The sequence below is a fragment of the Etheostoma spectabile genome, chromosome 4 (genome assembly GCF_008692095.1).
Source record: "Etheostoma spectabile isolate EspeVRDwgs_2016 chromosome 4, UIUC_Espe_1.0, whole genome shotgun sequence".
In the NCBI taxonomy this organism is placed as follows: Eukaryota; Metazoa; Chordata; class Actinopteri; order Perciformes; family Percidae; genus Etheostoma; species Etheostoma spectabile.
Window position 1 is genome coordinate 34,523,612 of NC_045736.1, and position 16,763 is coordinate 34,540,374.

The 16,763-nt window shown below is 40.1% G+C and overlaps 1 protein-coding gene and 1 long non-coding RNA gene across 2 annotated transcripts; one reads left to right on the plus strand and one right to left on the minus strand.

Moving 5' to 3' along the window:
- Nucleotides 1-961: 961 nt before the first annotated feature.
- Nucleotides 962-10,411, minus strand: chia.1 (chitinase, acidic.1). Its single transcript, XM_032513183.1, has 12 exons — nt 10,349-10,411; nt 9,928-9,981; nt 7,699-7,728; nt 7,357-7,561; nt 5,764-5,820; nt 5,491-5,656; nt 3,936-4,060; nt 3,690-3,813; nt 2,781-2,963; nt 1,875-1,991; nt 1,531-1,657; nt 962-1,293 (listed from the first exon to the last, which is right to left on the minus strand). The coding sequence occupies exons 2-12, from the start codon at nt 9,944-9,946 to the stop codon at nt 1,085-1,087; spliced, it is 1,362 nt and encodes a 453-aa protein (XP_032369074.1). The 5' UTR covers nt 9,947-9,981; nt 10,349-10,411; the 3' UTR covers nt 962-1,084.
- On the plus strand, nt 4,646-15,154 carry LOC116687650 (uncharacterized). The gene is made up of 3 exons (XR_004331602.1): nt 4,646-4,708; nt 13,524-13,529; nt 15,143-15,154. It is a non-coding gene; the product is annotated as an uncharacterized LOC116687650 (long non-coding RNA).
- The last annotated feature ends 1,609 nt before the right edge of the window (nt 15,155-16,763 follow it).

Sequence of the window (16,763 nt, forward strand, 5' to 3'; positions counted from 1 at the left end):
AAGGTGAAAAAAAGGTTTTTACATGAGTGACAATATTTAAGAGGGTTTGATCGGAGATTGATTCAAATGGGTGACAGATGAATGTCAGGTTGGGGCACTGTTACTTAAAAAAACTGTACCAACTTCTGAATCTGACACATATGAGAAATACGGCTATTTGTTTTCCTCTTCTTAGTGCCATGATAACAAGGTCATTTCTATACAACAAAAATCTGCATTCATCAAAGCTTATGAACTCACAACTTTCAGAAAGATTCCACTTACAAAGTTGTGACAGCCACATCAGTGGAACATGTAAGAAGACTCTTCTCACGGAAAAAGGCACCACGAGTATTGATGCTACTTTTTGAAACAAACATTCCCTGCTGATACGAGCAAAGGGGCCAATGTACAATTGGCTCAACACAGCACTTCACAATGAGGGATTTCATTGTTTTTCATCCCAGCACACTTACTTTATTACGGTACCCCCAAGATGACATGGAGGGCAAAAAAAAAAAAAAACTGTGCTGGGGACAAACACTTTTCTGAGATCTTGACTTTGTTTTGCGAGATCTCGAGTTTTATTTAGTTTGTGTTGTCGTAGTAACATGCTCGTTTCATCAGCTTCTTTCTCGTGTCTCTAGTTCTAGTTTGTTCTCTTAATACAGCCATGGTATAGCTAGTTAGCTATGTGGTGAACTCATGAACTCGCTATATAAAATTAATTGTATAAAATAATCACATAATCACTAAATAATCATAAAATGTCACAATGGTAAACATTGTGTTTTTATTGTTCCTGATCATTTACATGCGTATCAAAATAAACAATGAATGTATTTAGACAACCAAGGAGATGTAATCATGTTGTGCTACTAGAAGAATTATTGTTGGGAAAATACAAAGACAAAATGTTGACTGTTCTTATAAAACACAAGAATGATAGTTCTAAAGTAAATCAGGCATATTATTCATCAGGTTATGTAATTAAGATTTTTCTTTATTTTGTTGAAGAAAGCTGTAAGACGGCTACAAAGAGCAATTTTCTCATTGGTTTACATTTGGTTCCTGTTGTAAGCCAGCACACAGTCCAGTCTGCAGCTCAGGGCCAGTTGCAGCACTTGCAGGAGTCCCAGTAGATGAGGCCGGGTTGGCAGCGGTGCAGGTATGTGTTTCCCTGGAAGCACTGGAAGTAGGTAGTCTTATCGGCTATGTTCTCATACAGGCCATCAGGGCGGCCACGGCAGAAATCGGCAATAGGGTCCCTGGTGGTGGTGGGTCTTGGGGTGGTGGTGGGCTTTGGGGGGAAGCCTGCAGAATCAGACATGGAGAAGTAAAGATAATAAATGGAATACAAATGTCAACAAAACTGAAACACAAACCCATTTTTTAATAAAACTTTCCAAATACAGAACAGCAAATTTAGATGTTCAAAGCTTTCTTGGATTGCTATTTATTGATCAATCAATTAAATCAAACAGTAAAAGCCATCCCAGTGAGCAGAGATAAAATAGGTAATAGGTAAAATAGCTGAGCTACATTATTTACCCATTGACATCCTGAGGTGGTTGACGAGAGGATAATCTCCAGATGAGCAGAAGTATCCACCAAAGTCATCCATGTCCAGAGTCCACACATGAGCCCCTCCCAGGTTGTTGGCAGTCATCCACTGGACCTACAGGATGACCACATCAGTAAAAAGGTGATTAAACAGCAGCAGCTACAGGCCTATCATTTGAGAAATGCTGTCATTAATTGTTATTAATTATCCACAAACACTTGAGATCATAATGTCAGGAACTTTACAAGAACATTTGATCACAAAGTGCATGACTGGGATTTTACTTAATGCTATTATTATAACTGCAGGTAATAATGTAGCTCCCTTTTACCTTGGCAGAATAGCTGCGCATGTCATCATAGCCCACCCAGGCACTTCCATAGGTGGCATATGGAACCTGTTGTTCAGGGATCCATTCAGCAGTAGCACTGGCGGCAAAGTCACATACCTGGAAGACATACACAGAGTTAGATCAAACAAGGCCAGGGATGGAGATTCTCTAGAGTTAGTTTTACTATTTTACTAATTAATATACATAAAGGAAAAGTCCAACCTTGTTTAAACTTTTATAATTTTAGATCTGTTCAGTTGTCCAGAGGTCTATTTGAACCAAATGTAAAAGGCCGTTGTGTTGATGTTGGGTCACATTGTTACAGTGGAGATAAACTTTACATATGTTAAGGTGTAATAAAAAACAGGTGTGGTATCAGTTCCTGGTCATGTTAGGGGCAGAAAAGAGGCACCAAAGGTTGCAGCAGTAACCAACAGTTCTTGTGTTATGAATTTAGGTTTTGTTAATTACAGATATGTATGTTGTCAGACACCGCCTACCTCGGTCGTCAGACACCGCCTACCAAGAGCCTGGGTCTGACCGAGGTTTCTGCCTAAAAGGAAGTTTTTCCTCGCCACTGTAGCACTGTTGCTTGCTCTGGAGGAAACTACTAGAACTGTTGGGTCCTTGTAAATTCTGGAGTGTGGTCTAGACCTGCTCTATCTGTAAAGTGTCTTGAGATAACTCTTGTTGTGATTTGATACTATAAATAAAATTGAATTGAAAAATAAAAAAAAATGGAATTATGTATGTATGTATGTATGTATGTATGTATGTATGTATGTATGTATCAGACTCAGGTGGACCAGTAATAGCAGTGTACACTTATGCAGTACATTACTGAGAGAAATTCTGTCTTTCATCATAAAGTCAATTGAACATTAAATTAATTTGTAAAGTAAGTACCTCATAATAGGCCCAGAAGCCGGCAGTGCGAGTGTAGGGTCCGGCATCTGCGGGGCCATTAGTCGGTGCTCCCAGGCCGGTCGCAGCGGTGGTAAGTCTGTAGGTCCGTCCGTAGGTGGGGAAACCCAGCAGCAGCTTCTCAGCTGGGGCTCCCAGAGACAGCCAATAGGACACACTAGAGTTCTAAAAAAAAGGACAAAGGAGATAAATACTACAGAATAAAAATCAGCTAAATGTTTTTTATACTGTCCAGAATAAGAATCAATGATACTTTTTTAGATTGCTGGGGGGAAAATCGGGATTCGTTATCCCATTCTAGAAATATACAGAGGAATGATAGGAACAAAGAAATGTGTAAACATATGTACAATCTACTACAATGTACTCGATATATGGAAAAAATAGACAGTGGAAATAAGTTAAAGTATGCATACTACAATATGTAACAGTGTAAGCAAATATAGTGCTGAAAATGAGATCTATTGTGGAGTAGAAATATCCATTATTAATGCCATAGTTAACCAGAGTAATACCGTGGTTAATTATTAGTGCAGTATTAGCACATAGTAATTAGTCAGCATTGCACAGTTAAAAGATATGTATTATAAATGCATCATGGTTTAACAGCTGCTGAGGCCAAATGAGTGCCAGTCTATGAAGTTTGATGGCCACAAGCAGGAATGACTTGCTAACATACTGTATTTAATATTATATCAAGGCTTATTGTCACACTGTCCCCTGGTGGAAAAAAAAAGTTAGCGTATTAACCCTAAATGTTCTCAAAAGTGAGATACAGCCTCTAAACTGCATTTTGGACACGTTAACAATAAATATACAGTCAAACAAACACACAAAAAAATGTCAAAGAGCGTGCTTAGTTTACAGTTTCCTGCTTTGTGTGCATCTTACGATATTGTGATAAATGTGTGTTCCGGAGTCCACAGGGCTGGGGTACAGAGGGCTGTTGTGTCCAGTGGCGGCCTCCCAGTGACCATGATAGTCATATGTCATTACATTGATGAAGTCCAGGTGACTGTTGATTTTAGAAGTGTTTCTTTTTAGATCGGCAGTAGAACAAGTTTCACCATATACAAATAGTGTTTCACTACTGATATTGAAAAAACAATCCATTGAGTCTATTGAAATGAAACTTACGATGCAATCTTTTCGACTTCGTATGCTCTGTCGATGTTGGGACGGAAAGAAGCAACGTTGGCTGACAGCAGCAGCTGAGTCTTCCTGTTTTCCTTGGCATCGTCCTCAAAGGCCTTGGATAGCTCCTGTAGGCAGAGCCAACAAAAACAACTCAGATCATCCACTTTGGATTGTTTCCGTCTATCTCCAACTACAGCAACACAGGATGTGATGACAACGTGATGCACTTGCAGTTGGTCCGGCTTCTGTGTCCGCACTAAACGTCGCAAAAACTGTTGACATGAAATTTTGTAAAGAAGCAACCCGTTTTCACTCCCAACTCGTCAAATACTGACGCTTGGCCAGTGGCTCTCAACGTCGGATACCGATGCACCGGGCAGAGCAGCAACTCAACTGCTGCGCCATAAGATGATGTAATATTAAGATCGACGACGATAGAGAGTAGTATGAAAGACATACAATCCATGCAAGGAGGTTGGTTGGTGTGGTGGAGGGGTCAAACAACACCGGACTTTCACCCACGAGACTGGGGTTCTTGTCCCATTCTTGTCCCTGAAATTCACATTTTAAAACCCTACCCACGATCTTTTCCTAAACCTAACTGTCACTTTCTTGGGCAGAATGTCAGTTAAATGTACATCCCGACTCAGAGAGTCAAAAGTACATGCCAAGAGTCCCAAGCAAGTGTGTCTAAATATGACAAGAATCCTGACCAAGCGCATTAAAAGATGACGCCAAAGGGCTAGATGCGAGTCCAGAGAGTGTCAAATAGTGTAGCTGAGGGTCCGACCCAGAGGGTCAAAAAGTGATGCTAAGAGACCCGCTTAAGGCACCTGACCAAATGTTGCTTTTTCACGAAATGGGAGCGAGGACATTCATGTTCCCCAGAGGATAAAGCCTACTGACTTTGCTGATCCTCTATAACTTTTCCCCTTGCGCCACCATGAGGTTTTGTAACACATTCATTTCTTCCTCAGAATCAGTTGAGAGCTCTTCACTCTTCATTTAAACTATCAGGTTTACAATGTAAATTTGTCCAGTACTTAGTCAAGTGAGATTTGTGTTGTGCTAATTAGGAAATGTTACAAAGCTAATCTGCAAAACTATGATGGTGAACATGGTAAACATTATACCCGCTTAGCTCTAAGCAGCACTGTGCATAAAATAGCTTTACAGAGCTGCACGCCTGGTTGTAGCCTCTTAGTTTTGTTAACTTGTTTAGTAGTTTTTCCCACAGTATCAAACAAATACAACTGAGTCTATTTTTTGTATTACAAATAACGCTGTAGCCTCAGTGACCTGGAGGTTTTAAGATTTGGTGTTATTCTTTAAAGCCATCGTGTGGCATACAGCAATGCATATGCTCCCAAGAATCTGGCACTAACACACTGAAACGAATAGTCTGAAAGCTGCATGGAATGCACAACTTCTCAAAAAGATGGCCATATTTGCAATCAAAATAATTGTATAAATACTATAATTCCAAAGGTCCAACACTAATGCACCACACTATTGAAACACTGGGATACACCACTAATTTAAAGTCCATGCTAACCGTGATCAGCAGAGTGAACCTCTCCTTGTCCTGTGCTGGGCTGCCGTTGTGTCCAGGATACTCCCAGGCCAAGTTCAGCCCATCAAATTTATGAGTGCGCAGGTAACTGATGGCCGACCTGATGAAGGCAGCACGACCCTCAGGTCTGGCTACCATGGAGATGAATCTGGTGGGATGTATAAAAGAAAAATCCTGCTACCTCCATTCTGTTGAAACAGCAGCAGAAGAAGGTTTCTGACCTCTGAGTTAAATGTGTTGAATATTTAAACTTACGGGCTTATTCCATTGGTTGTGCCTCCAACAGACAGCAGAGTCTTCAGTTCAGGATTACTAATAGCAGAAAGAGAGACAAAAAGAATTTTAAATGTAACCCACATCAATAAACACGTTTCTGGTCAAAGTTATATTGATGATATAACTCTGTACTTCAACACTTGACTTGCTAAAATGGTTATTGGCTGATTTTTTACAGTTAATAGTTACAGGATTTAGTTCACTCTTCTTTGTTGCAAACATTGTGATTGTGACAAAGCTTACCTCCACATGGTATTTTATTCTGATCGCATTTTGGGGGGGGAAATCAATGCTATTGGTTGCAGTTTACGTCTGCCTGCGAGTTTTACAAATATTTAAACAGAGACCAGGTGATTTTGTATGACTTTATCTGAGGTAAATACCTCAATACAATCCAGTGAGCCATTTTTAATTTCCTAAAAAAACAATGGTTTTGGACATGCAAGGTTTCACCTGAAAGCTTTGACTATTTAACAATTCTGCCCAACTGTTCACATCATAATTACAGTAACAACTGTAAAACCTAGAGCTGAATTATCTAGTACTGTACATTTTGGGTTTTGGTTCACAGTTCATTTTATCCCTTCTTACCATACTACCTATTGGTTTACTGTTAATTCATTGTTACAGTATACATCTATAAGTATTTACCTTTAACTGATCTGATCAAGAATGCTGCAGTCCGTGTTAAAACTCCCAATTAAAGATCTGTTTTGCAGTTTAAAAAAGTCTCTGCTGGCCCTGCGGGAGGTTTATATCTGATACACTTGTTAGCCTGTTAGAGCACTTAGATCATTTGGTGCAGGGCTAAGTTATGATACAGCTCCTGTTGGACACACAACAGTGTAGCTTTCTCATGTGGGCAAAGCTATGAAATGTGACCATAAATACATTTGAACATAAACTTGAAACAGGTCAGACCTATGCAACATCAAATCAGCAACACTTTGATGTGTGCTAAGTTCTTATGCACTTCAGCTTATAAAGTTATAAAAAAATGTATGTACAGAGGTGTCATGATCAATACATTGACTTTTACTGTGTTTTTATTGGCCGTTTATTCATTATAAGACATAGTTGATATGGTCATGGTTGGCCTTTACAATCCTATCTGCAGATTTTTTGCAAATGTCTGTTAATTGTATAGATAAAGTTTACTCTACTTGACAGAAAATGTACAACCAAAATAATGTAATGTTAATGTTAGGCTTGGCCTTATGATAGTCTAAATGACAGGACGTTGTGCTCCCAGTTCTGAAGATGAGGAAACGATTAGCAAAAGGGTCACATGAGGTTTTTCTTTGATATACTTTTGTTATGAAAATGGATTCATGAGGTTGGAAATATTTCATTATTTCTATATAATCAAATGGAAAACCCATTCATGCTTTTAAAAATAGAACATAAATGTTTGCCAATGTTTTACTTGACAACTCAACAACTTTCTATATCAAGTGTACATTAAAATGTCTTACACTCCATTCCACCCCCCCAAAAAAGTACACCTTTGAGGAGACATTGAATGCTGGTCTTGTTTTAATTTGAAATTGTGTATTCAAGACATTAACTTACACATTCTTGAGGTAGCTGAGCTTGCTGAATTGCTCTTCATCGTTCCACTCGATGGGGCTGATCTGGTTGAAGCTGTTGATGGTGGCCAGAGCGTAGATGACGTGTGTGCACAGGAAGGGGTCGATGTTGTCTGGGGTGAATTTGGCACTGCTGGGCCTGTACTGGGCCCAGTTGGTCATGTGACACACCAGTTTATTGGAGGTGGCTGAGGGACAACAGTGGGAAAACAGTAATGAGCCGTTAAGTGCACATGTGGTTGTTCTGAAAATTTGATCTTAGTGTTAAAAAGAGTCAATGCCTGAACTAATGCTTAATGCTTTATAACAAAAAACTAATCCTTACCGATATGCAAAACGAGCAAAACGCCCAGAGCTAAAAGAGAACAGAACACAGGAACAGAGAAAATTTGAGACTTTGGCATTATGTGATGTATACAGTATATCTAAATGTCCAAGAAAGAAAAAAAATAGAATGAACAGGGACCAGAGGCCGTATCACCTATTTTAAGTCTTAAATTAAGAGTTTAAAATAGGATTTTTCCCAATTTGGTATTGTGGTATGGTTCCATAAAGTCGGATTTAATAAGTCAGACATACCTTACCAACCCTGACGCGATATTTTTCTACAATGGCCTATATGAGCTGCCATACTCTGCTTCTGATTGGTTATCCTGGTATTCTTACCCTAACCAATCTCACTCCTCAAGCATATACCTAACTAAACCACGCAACAAGTACTAGCCAATCCGAGGCAGAGTAGGGCGGGTCATAGAGACAGAACACATTAAAGTCCCACCCCCACCGGAAGCAAAAACAATTCTCCCATGTCCCAATGGTCCTCCTCATCAATTCTGTCTGCTAACAAATGACAGAAAAATGGCTGAAAGCTGATGTGTGGTGGATACACTTACATGTTAAAGAACCCAAAACTAAGTTTTTATAAGCTGCCAAAGACTGAGCTTTTTATGAAGAAAAAAACGTTGCTAACGTATGTAGACATTATGCAACTTATTTTATGGTGTTGTGTGGATTAATCAGAAATCTAAACATGTTTGCAAGTGCCAATGCTTGCTAATACTTGGCTTAAAGGGTGCAAAATAATCCTTTGACATGCCTACATCTAATGTTTTTAGCTAGCTACAGGCAGTTTGTTAGCGTTTAAGCCAAAAATGGCATATTGTGACGCAGATTGTTATTTTCTTCCAGTGGCCGTGTTTTTTAGAGTACACCCCTATGCGCTCTGTCTCTATGCCTTAGCCATCGCCATCCTACAAAATGCAAGTTTGCAACCCGGACCTCACAATTCAGCATGGCTGCTTTATCAAAGTAATAAAAGCTGTATGAACATTCTGTTATAGCACTTATGTATTATTTGTATCTTCCAATTAAAGTAGTTGTACACACAAAATACCACATAATGCGTTATACAACAATAACAATGGCTAGCTTGGCTAGCATCCCCCCACTCTGTGAAATAAAAGATACTGAAACAAACATTGAAACATACAAGAAATGGAGTAAAAACAACAGGTATTTGTCAGTTGCACCACAACCAGGTAAACCCAATGTCGCTGGGTCGGTCTATCCTAAGCTGGTTGCAGATGATGGCTAACTAGCCTGTATCTGCTAATGAGCGTTTTGTCATCAAACTGCAACACATTGTAAGGATCTGCCATAAGCCTCTCAGTGTATAAGTTCTGCCTGATGACATTTGTGTAAAAGCAATAAAAGAGCGGCCCGTAGCTAACAATACCTGGTGGACTACCCAGCCCCTGATGTGCAAAACAACCACCAACTACAATTAAAGTGCAAGAAAGAATAAATATATTCACCTGCTATTTTCAAACAATGGACAACTAAACTAAAAACTACACTAATTGTTTTAATAGCCAATTAAGCTATTTTATTTCTTAATATACATATATTGGCAAGATTTTTATAAAGCATATTAGATACTTGAGTTATGTCATATAGCATTTTATAACAGAGTGGCACAAACATATTTGAAATTTGTTAAATGAGATAAATAATATTCATAATGGTTCAAAAATAAAATACGATTTTTCAGGCGATGCATTGTCGCAAACAAATTTCCAATCTGAGAATGAAGTCATGACAGTCTTGGTAGAATTTGGTGTAAGGTGGTCATAAAACTCAGCTCCAGCTGTTATAAGTCAGTCCTTTTCCCATCTTGATGTTCAGACAAAATCAAACGTGTCTGATATTATAAGTTTGAAGTCTTGGTTGTAAAATCTTCTAGTCTGAGTGACATTATGACAGATTGTCTTTAGATGTGAGATGGTGTTAAACTTTGGTCTTCTAGTGTACGGTAGACATAAGTTGATTTATTTTCTTCAAAAATGAGTACAATTGTGCTAAATGTTCAAAATTCTTAAAATAGTGATGAAATCATTTTCACTTTCATGCTTAATTTGAACTACTTCACTTATGCCTCGGGTCAACTAGTCAATGTCTGATTGAATAATGATGTGACCTTATTGGCATCTTGTGACTGTGTGTGTAAATAACTGGCATATTGAATTTTTTAAAATTGAATTTAAATGGAATTTACCTGTGAGGAGTCTCGCCATTGTGATCCAAACAATGATCTGCTGCAGTAGTGAACCTGATGATCATAAAACATCCACCACATGATAATAAAACACATGAAAAACCAAATCAGATGTCATGCTGCTGAACCAATTAGTAAGACATTTCATGAGTATGAATTACGTGGTTTTAAGTTTTTTTCTCAGACAGAATAAACAAATACATCAATTTAATCAAATGTATTTTGATGGACATTTGGCACTATTCTTTATATGCTACACAATTTATTTAGTAATCAAAAATAACTATTTCATGATGCAAAGAATTGTAACTATTCTTCCTCTCTTTAAATTACAATATTTTTATGTTTGCACATGAAGCACCTTGCAGCTAAATGCTAGCTGTATACAACACAAATCCAAACATGGTGATGATCTCATTACCTTTCTTCAAGAGCAACAGAAGCAGAGTCCAGAGCTCGGTGGAGGTGGGCCAGATTTATATTTTTCTCATTAATGACTAATAGCTGGAAGCAAAGTGCAGTTGATAAGGGCTCAGGGTGGTGGGAGTCTGCCTGACGTGCATGATGACCCCACTTCCAGGTAAGATAGGCAAAGCAATGTGTGAATTACACCTGCTGGGAAATGAGCTATCAGTTCACTTTTTACATCACAGCTACTGTAGTGATAAGTGTCATTAGTGTGCATCTGTAAAACGTAGTAATAGGAAATAATGATTAATAATAATGAAATAAGAGTAACTGGAAATGACCCCCAGGGGCCCATTGTCTTAAAATCCACCAATGCATCCAGAACAAAAACCTATTCAACCTAGTTTAGTACACAGACTGGAGGCAGGGGGAAACTGCTAGCCCTGCCAAACAAACAAATGCCAACTCCAAAGCTATATTTGCATCAATTTAGTCACCTATGTATACACAGGTCATCTGGGTTTTGTTCATTATTTGGATTATTAGGATTTCTCGGATAGTGTGCAATAAGATTACAGTTTTTGTCCGTCACTTTTTGTCAGTCAGTTTCTCGTGAGGTAACATGGTGGTTAGAACTTCTACAGCACAGCAGGAAGGCTCTTGGTTCAAATCCAGGTCGTTACAGACCTTTCTGTGTGGCGTTTGTATGTTCTACCCGTGTTTGTGTGGGTTTCCTCCGGGTATTCTGGTTTCTTCCAACCATAAAGAAATGCATGGTAGGTAGGACTACAGTTGAAAAGTAGCCAATTGGCTAACACTGGCACATTTACAGAAATGTTAATTAATGTGCATTGTCCTAAATAAATAAATAGTTAAAACAATTCTTACAAATAGCAAAATACAATGGATTACCTGCAAAAGCCAGTCTCTTCCTCAAACCTTAGTTCAATTCAATTTTATTTATAGTATCAATTCATAAGAGTTATCTTGAGACACTTTACAGATAGAGTAGGTCTAAACCACACTCCTTAATTTACAAGGACCCAACAGTTCTAGTAGTTCCTTCCTAAGCAAGCAACAGTGGCGAGGAAAAACTCCCTTTTATTAACTTTTCTTTTTCCTCCATATATCTCATAAGGAGGTCTGTACACGGTGAAACATTTAGGATATGCATCAAGCATTCCCAATTAATATTTTGTGGTCTGAGCCTGCATTCTTGTTTGTTGTCATTTTATTAATTTTATGCTATGCCTTGGTTTGACCAGTTTGTGTGTATGGTGGTATGCGTGTGTATGTGTCTGTGGGTAAATGTTAAGACTTGTGTGATATGCTCTCCCCTCCCCTTCACCCTTTTCTTCCTAACCCCCCTATCTATTTAAATATGAAGTATCAGTATAAAGTAAAGGTTTATTTGTTATTCATTTGACTATTAGGAGCTTGATACATAAAATTGACTTGCTAAGAGCCTGGCTTTCTTACAATAACTCTAGCGTTATCACACTCTCTGAAACATGGCTGAATAGCGCTATATTGGATGCAGATGTTAATCTTAACGGTTATACTTTGTAAGGAACAGGCCGGAGTACTCGTAGTGGGGGAGTAGCCACCTATCCATATTTCTTCTCATTTATCTTCTGAACTCATTACGCCAAAGGAGAGAACTGTACATTTTGAATGCTTGTTTGTTAATATTGTTTTTTATGAAAACAAGCAGATAGGTAACATCTATAGACCGCCAAATTCCCCTGTTGAATCATCAATTGTATTCTTGTTACTATTAATTCCTTAGAGTATGCAAGTTAGTTGATTCAACTGGGTGATTTCAATCGTAATTGGCTTGATTGTTTATATTTTCATGAGAAAAAATTATTTAATGGGGTGGAGGCTATCCAATAAGCCTCAGTATGGATGACATGGTGCTCAACGCGTAGCAAAAAAAAGATCTTGAGTCCAATCATTGATTGTCTTTGGGTGATGTTCCCGTTTACTATAAAGTAGAACAAAGGGCACTTTACATAAAATAGTACTTTACCTGGTGCTGATTAATAAAATGTCGCGACGTGTTCACGGCTACGGTAAGAACCGTGTGTTCCCCGCCATAAACACCTTTCCTCATTGATTGCCACACCTGTAAATATACCTTATTCCCAGTGACGTCCCAGACCCAGTTCAATCCTCCCCCAAGTGGCTAAAATAAATAACTAAAATAACATAACTAAAAAAGTGGATACAAAAGGCTCCTACACTTTATTGGCCCATAATTGTGAATATTTACTTTAACCACAATTACCCAAATTACCTAGGTTAAACTAAAAGGAGCCATTTGTGCAGAGCTAATCTAAATTACATCTTTTCTTGAGCCAAGAACATCTGTGATAAGGTCATCTATATCGCTTCAACTTCCATCAAAAGACAGATCTTTACAAGCCGTTACAGCTGCCCCGTTTTTGTCTTCAGCTGAACTGAGCAGACGAAGCCCTTCTTCTCCGGGTACGTCTGTGTAATTCTTCCCATCAGCCAGGACCCTCGAGGAGCGACAGGATCCATTGGAGACATTGTGGTCCTAATGGAAACTTCTTTTTGGTCTCATCCACTTCTGTCTCTCCTAGAGAGCTGGAGACCTCTTCCAAAAGAGGTCAGATAGGAACTGCACCTGCCTCCATCTTCTCTTCACATACAAGTCATCCTTACAAAAGAGTCCAAGAGGGAGGTGTGGCTTTGACTTCAGGAGCAAGATGTGGTTGGGTGTAAGTGCTTCAAGGTCATTTGCATCATCAGAGGCCTTTGTGATGGGACAAGTATTGAGAATGGCTTTGACTTCGCAAAGAATGGTGTGAAAACCATCATCATCCAGTAATTTGGAGTTTAAGCGTAGAAAAGAGGACCCTTTTCACAAGACGAATAAGACGCTCCCAAACCCCTCCATGGTGAGACCCGGCTGGAGGGTTAAAGGACCATGTCAGACCACTCTGCAGTAAGGCATGCGGAATCTTCTGATGGTCTAACTCAGCAATGGCTTCCCTTAACTCCCTCTCAGCTCCAATAAAGTTGGTGCCATTGTCTGATATCAGGTGTGTCACCTGACCTCTGCAACATATGAAACAACGAACGGTGTTTATACATGAGTCAGTGTCTAAAGCATAAGCAACTTCAAGTTGAACTGCCCTACTCGCCATGCAGGTAAAGAGGACGCCGTAGCGCTTCACTCTTCCCCGGCCTTTCTTCACCTCCATTGGCACAAAGTAGTCGACGCCCACATTTGTGAAAGCAGGCAAGTCTGGCACAATTCTCTCTACTGGTAGGTCAGTCCTTTTCTGTTCCCCGTCTTACCTTGGAGGCCGCGAAACACTACACGCTCAGAGATGACCTTCCTGCAGGTAGAATTGGTATGAGTAATCCAGTATTGCTTCCTAAGTGAAGAAAGCATGTGATTTCTACCTGCGTAACCCATCTGTTGATGGATATGCTTCAAGAGGATTTTGGACACATTTTGCTCTTTGGAAAGAATGACAGGACGTTTTTTCCACTTCAGGCATGGCAGCCCTACTAAGCCTTCCTCCCACCTGCAACAATACATCTTCCAACACTGGGTCCAGCTTGTAGAGATCACTGTTTTGTTTGACAGATCCTCCATTTTTTAAAACAGCAATCTCATCAGAAAACTTCTCTTGTTGGGAAAAACAAATGATTGCACTGTCTGCCCTCTCAAGGTCACATGTCAGTGACTGTCCACAAAGTGCCAATTTTTTCCTTTGCATCTTGGTGTAAAGGTGGTTGTTTCTTTGGCCTCCATTGTCATGGCCAATGCTTTCACAGGCTTCAACAATCTTTCTCCCTTGGGAGAAGGTTAGAAGCACGTTTTAAAGTCTGAGCATCCATGCCACAGACATTCTCAGTTTCTTAAAATCTGAAAAGTGACTTAAAAACACTTTTGTTGCATTCAGCGGACTGTGGGAGACAACGACATTCACCAGTGGGTCTTTCTTCACCTCAGGGTCATCCACAGGAACCTAAGGTTGTTCAATGATTGTTTTACGCCATTCCACTTCGTCCCTGAAGAGACATTCTGGTCGCTTCAGCCACCGATTTCATGCAAGGAATTCTTCAGCACTTAGACTTCTGGATGCCTCATCTGCTGGATTCAGTCTTGTGCCAATGTGTCTCCACTGTGTAACATCTGTTTCATTTCTGATAACAGCCACCTTGTTATCCACCAGGAGCCATGTCTCCGAACCAGTTCTCTTGGCTGCCCTTTAGTATATTGTTCGAGGTAACACAGGCATTCTTGTTTATCTGTAGTTTTCTTTTCAATAGCTTGCTCGAAAGCTCTAGTAAAGGCAGCGTGTTTAAGTGGCTCGCCATCAAACTCTGGGATAGCTCGTGGAGTAAGATAGGCTAAGGCTTGGTTTTGAGCCAGCTGTGCAGTGATGTTAGTTTGCTGTTGCATAAGGTCGTACAGAATAGAGTGTTGAACATTGTCAAGAGAGGATGATGAGACTGTGATTGCATACGTGTACTTCCTTGTGAGATCAGTGGCTGAAATCCTGCTGTTGAAGCGTTGGTGAATCCGGGTCAGTTTCCCTGCACTTCAGACTCACACATGTGAGTAGGTTGACTCCCTTGTGAGATTGACGGCTGAAATCCTGCTGGTGCAGCTTTAGTGGGTCTGGGTTTGAGGACGTCCCTCCCTTCAGACCTGTGAGAAGATGGTACATATGACACTGGAGACAAGGGTTACTAGACCTTACTGAAGACTGGGCTTGTAGACTGTGCGGCCTTTCTTTACGTCGGACAGCCAGTGTCAGAGAATGGTCCTGATGGAAAGAGACAGTTTTGGGAAGTTGCAAAAGAGGATACGTGTTCAAATAACTTCATGTTTGTGATTTTAAGTGAGCATGAAGATAGGCATTCATGGCATCTTCTCCATTATCCTCTTCATACTCATCCACATCTTCCCTACCGCATGCATTTTCAAACAGACAATTAAGCTGTAGCCGCAGCCAACTTGGTGTCTACCTCTAGCTGTTCCCCTTTCCTTTTCAGCTTTGCCTTTTCAATTTGAAGGGCTTCTTCTTCAGCGTCAATGTCATGCATTTTTTTCAAAGCAGCTGCAGACTATAAAAGTGCAGCCCTTTCAGCCTTTGCCTTTAAACGTGCAGAAATAACACTGGAAGTCTATGAATAGACGGAAGAATGATCTCTATGTGTTGACCCTTTACGTGAAACATTTGAAATACTGTCTTCAGGCTTTATGTCATTATTTGTTATAGACAGCACACAATATTCTCTTTGTCCTTTTTTGGAGCAGCATCGGCCAACCATTGTTTCACATCATTCTCAAATATATTTTTTTCCACTGTTTTCTGTACAAGCCAGTATTGTCGCTTGTTGTATTCAGTCTTGCAAAGGCACAGTAGTTTGAGTTTCTAAAGCCTCATTGCACAGTGTGGTATATTTGCTTTGACATTTCTTCACATCAGACACAGTTTGAAAGGTTATTTTTCCAACCATATTTTTCCATATTTCCTCTGGAGACCGGCAATGTGGGCGATACCCCTCTCAGGCGGCTGTCGCCAAAGGCGAAACCCCTCTGCAGTCTGTTGGAGCCTCTCCAGAGGCTGGGAAAGCAGTCTAAGACCCCCTGGAGGACAGAACGGTGATTGCTGACTCCCTCTGGAGACCAAGCAAGCCAGCAAAGACAGAACCCCTCCTTAGAGCTGGGCAGGCCACGGGTCAGCAAGGCTGAAGACAAACAACGGGTCAGCTGGGCTGGAGACAGGCAACGAGTAGGGCTGCACGATTATGGCCAAAATGATAATCACGATTATTTTGATCAAAATTTTGATCGCGATTATTCTCACGATTATTTGTTGATTTTAGCCAAAACAAATTTTATTGTCACGTAAGCTATTTATAACTGCAAGAGGGAGTGTGATGGACGCTACTCACAGAGAGACGGCTGATCATTATGAACGGGTCCAGCACGGGTCGAATGGCGGATACACACAGCGTCTGTATCGTCACTGCGCAGCATTTTTATGAACTATGATATTCTGGCCTTGGGTCACATTTCTGGCCCAGGTCCAGCAGGTCCGTCTCACGCTGTTACTCTACCAACTGAAGTTAGTTGCATTCAATAACTTCTTCTGTGTTCTTCGCCGTGGCAGCCGCGGTGGCAGACTTACCAGCGGAAACACTAGTACAAATACAGGTTTGCCTCTCATATTTAACAATATACAGCTGTGTTAATAACAATTAAAACTGTACACAAATGTCAGAAGTGTGGACAGCCGCTGTATGGCCGGGCGTGGAGTAAGAGGAGAGATCCCACACAGGCATGGCTTTACAGAAGAAATGGGTCATGTAACGTTAAATTAAACCATATCAATATAAACAGCATTGCAGCGGATGCGAGGACATTAGCACCG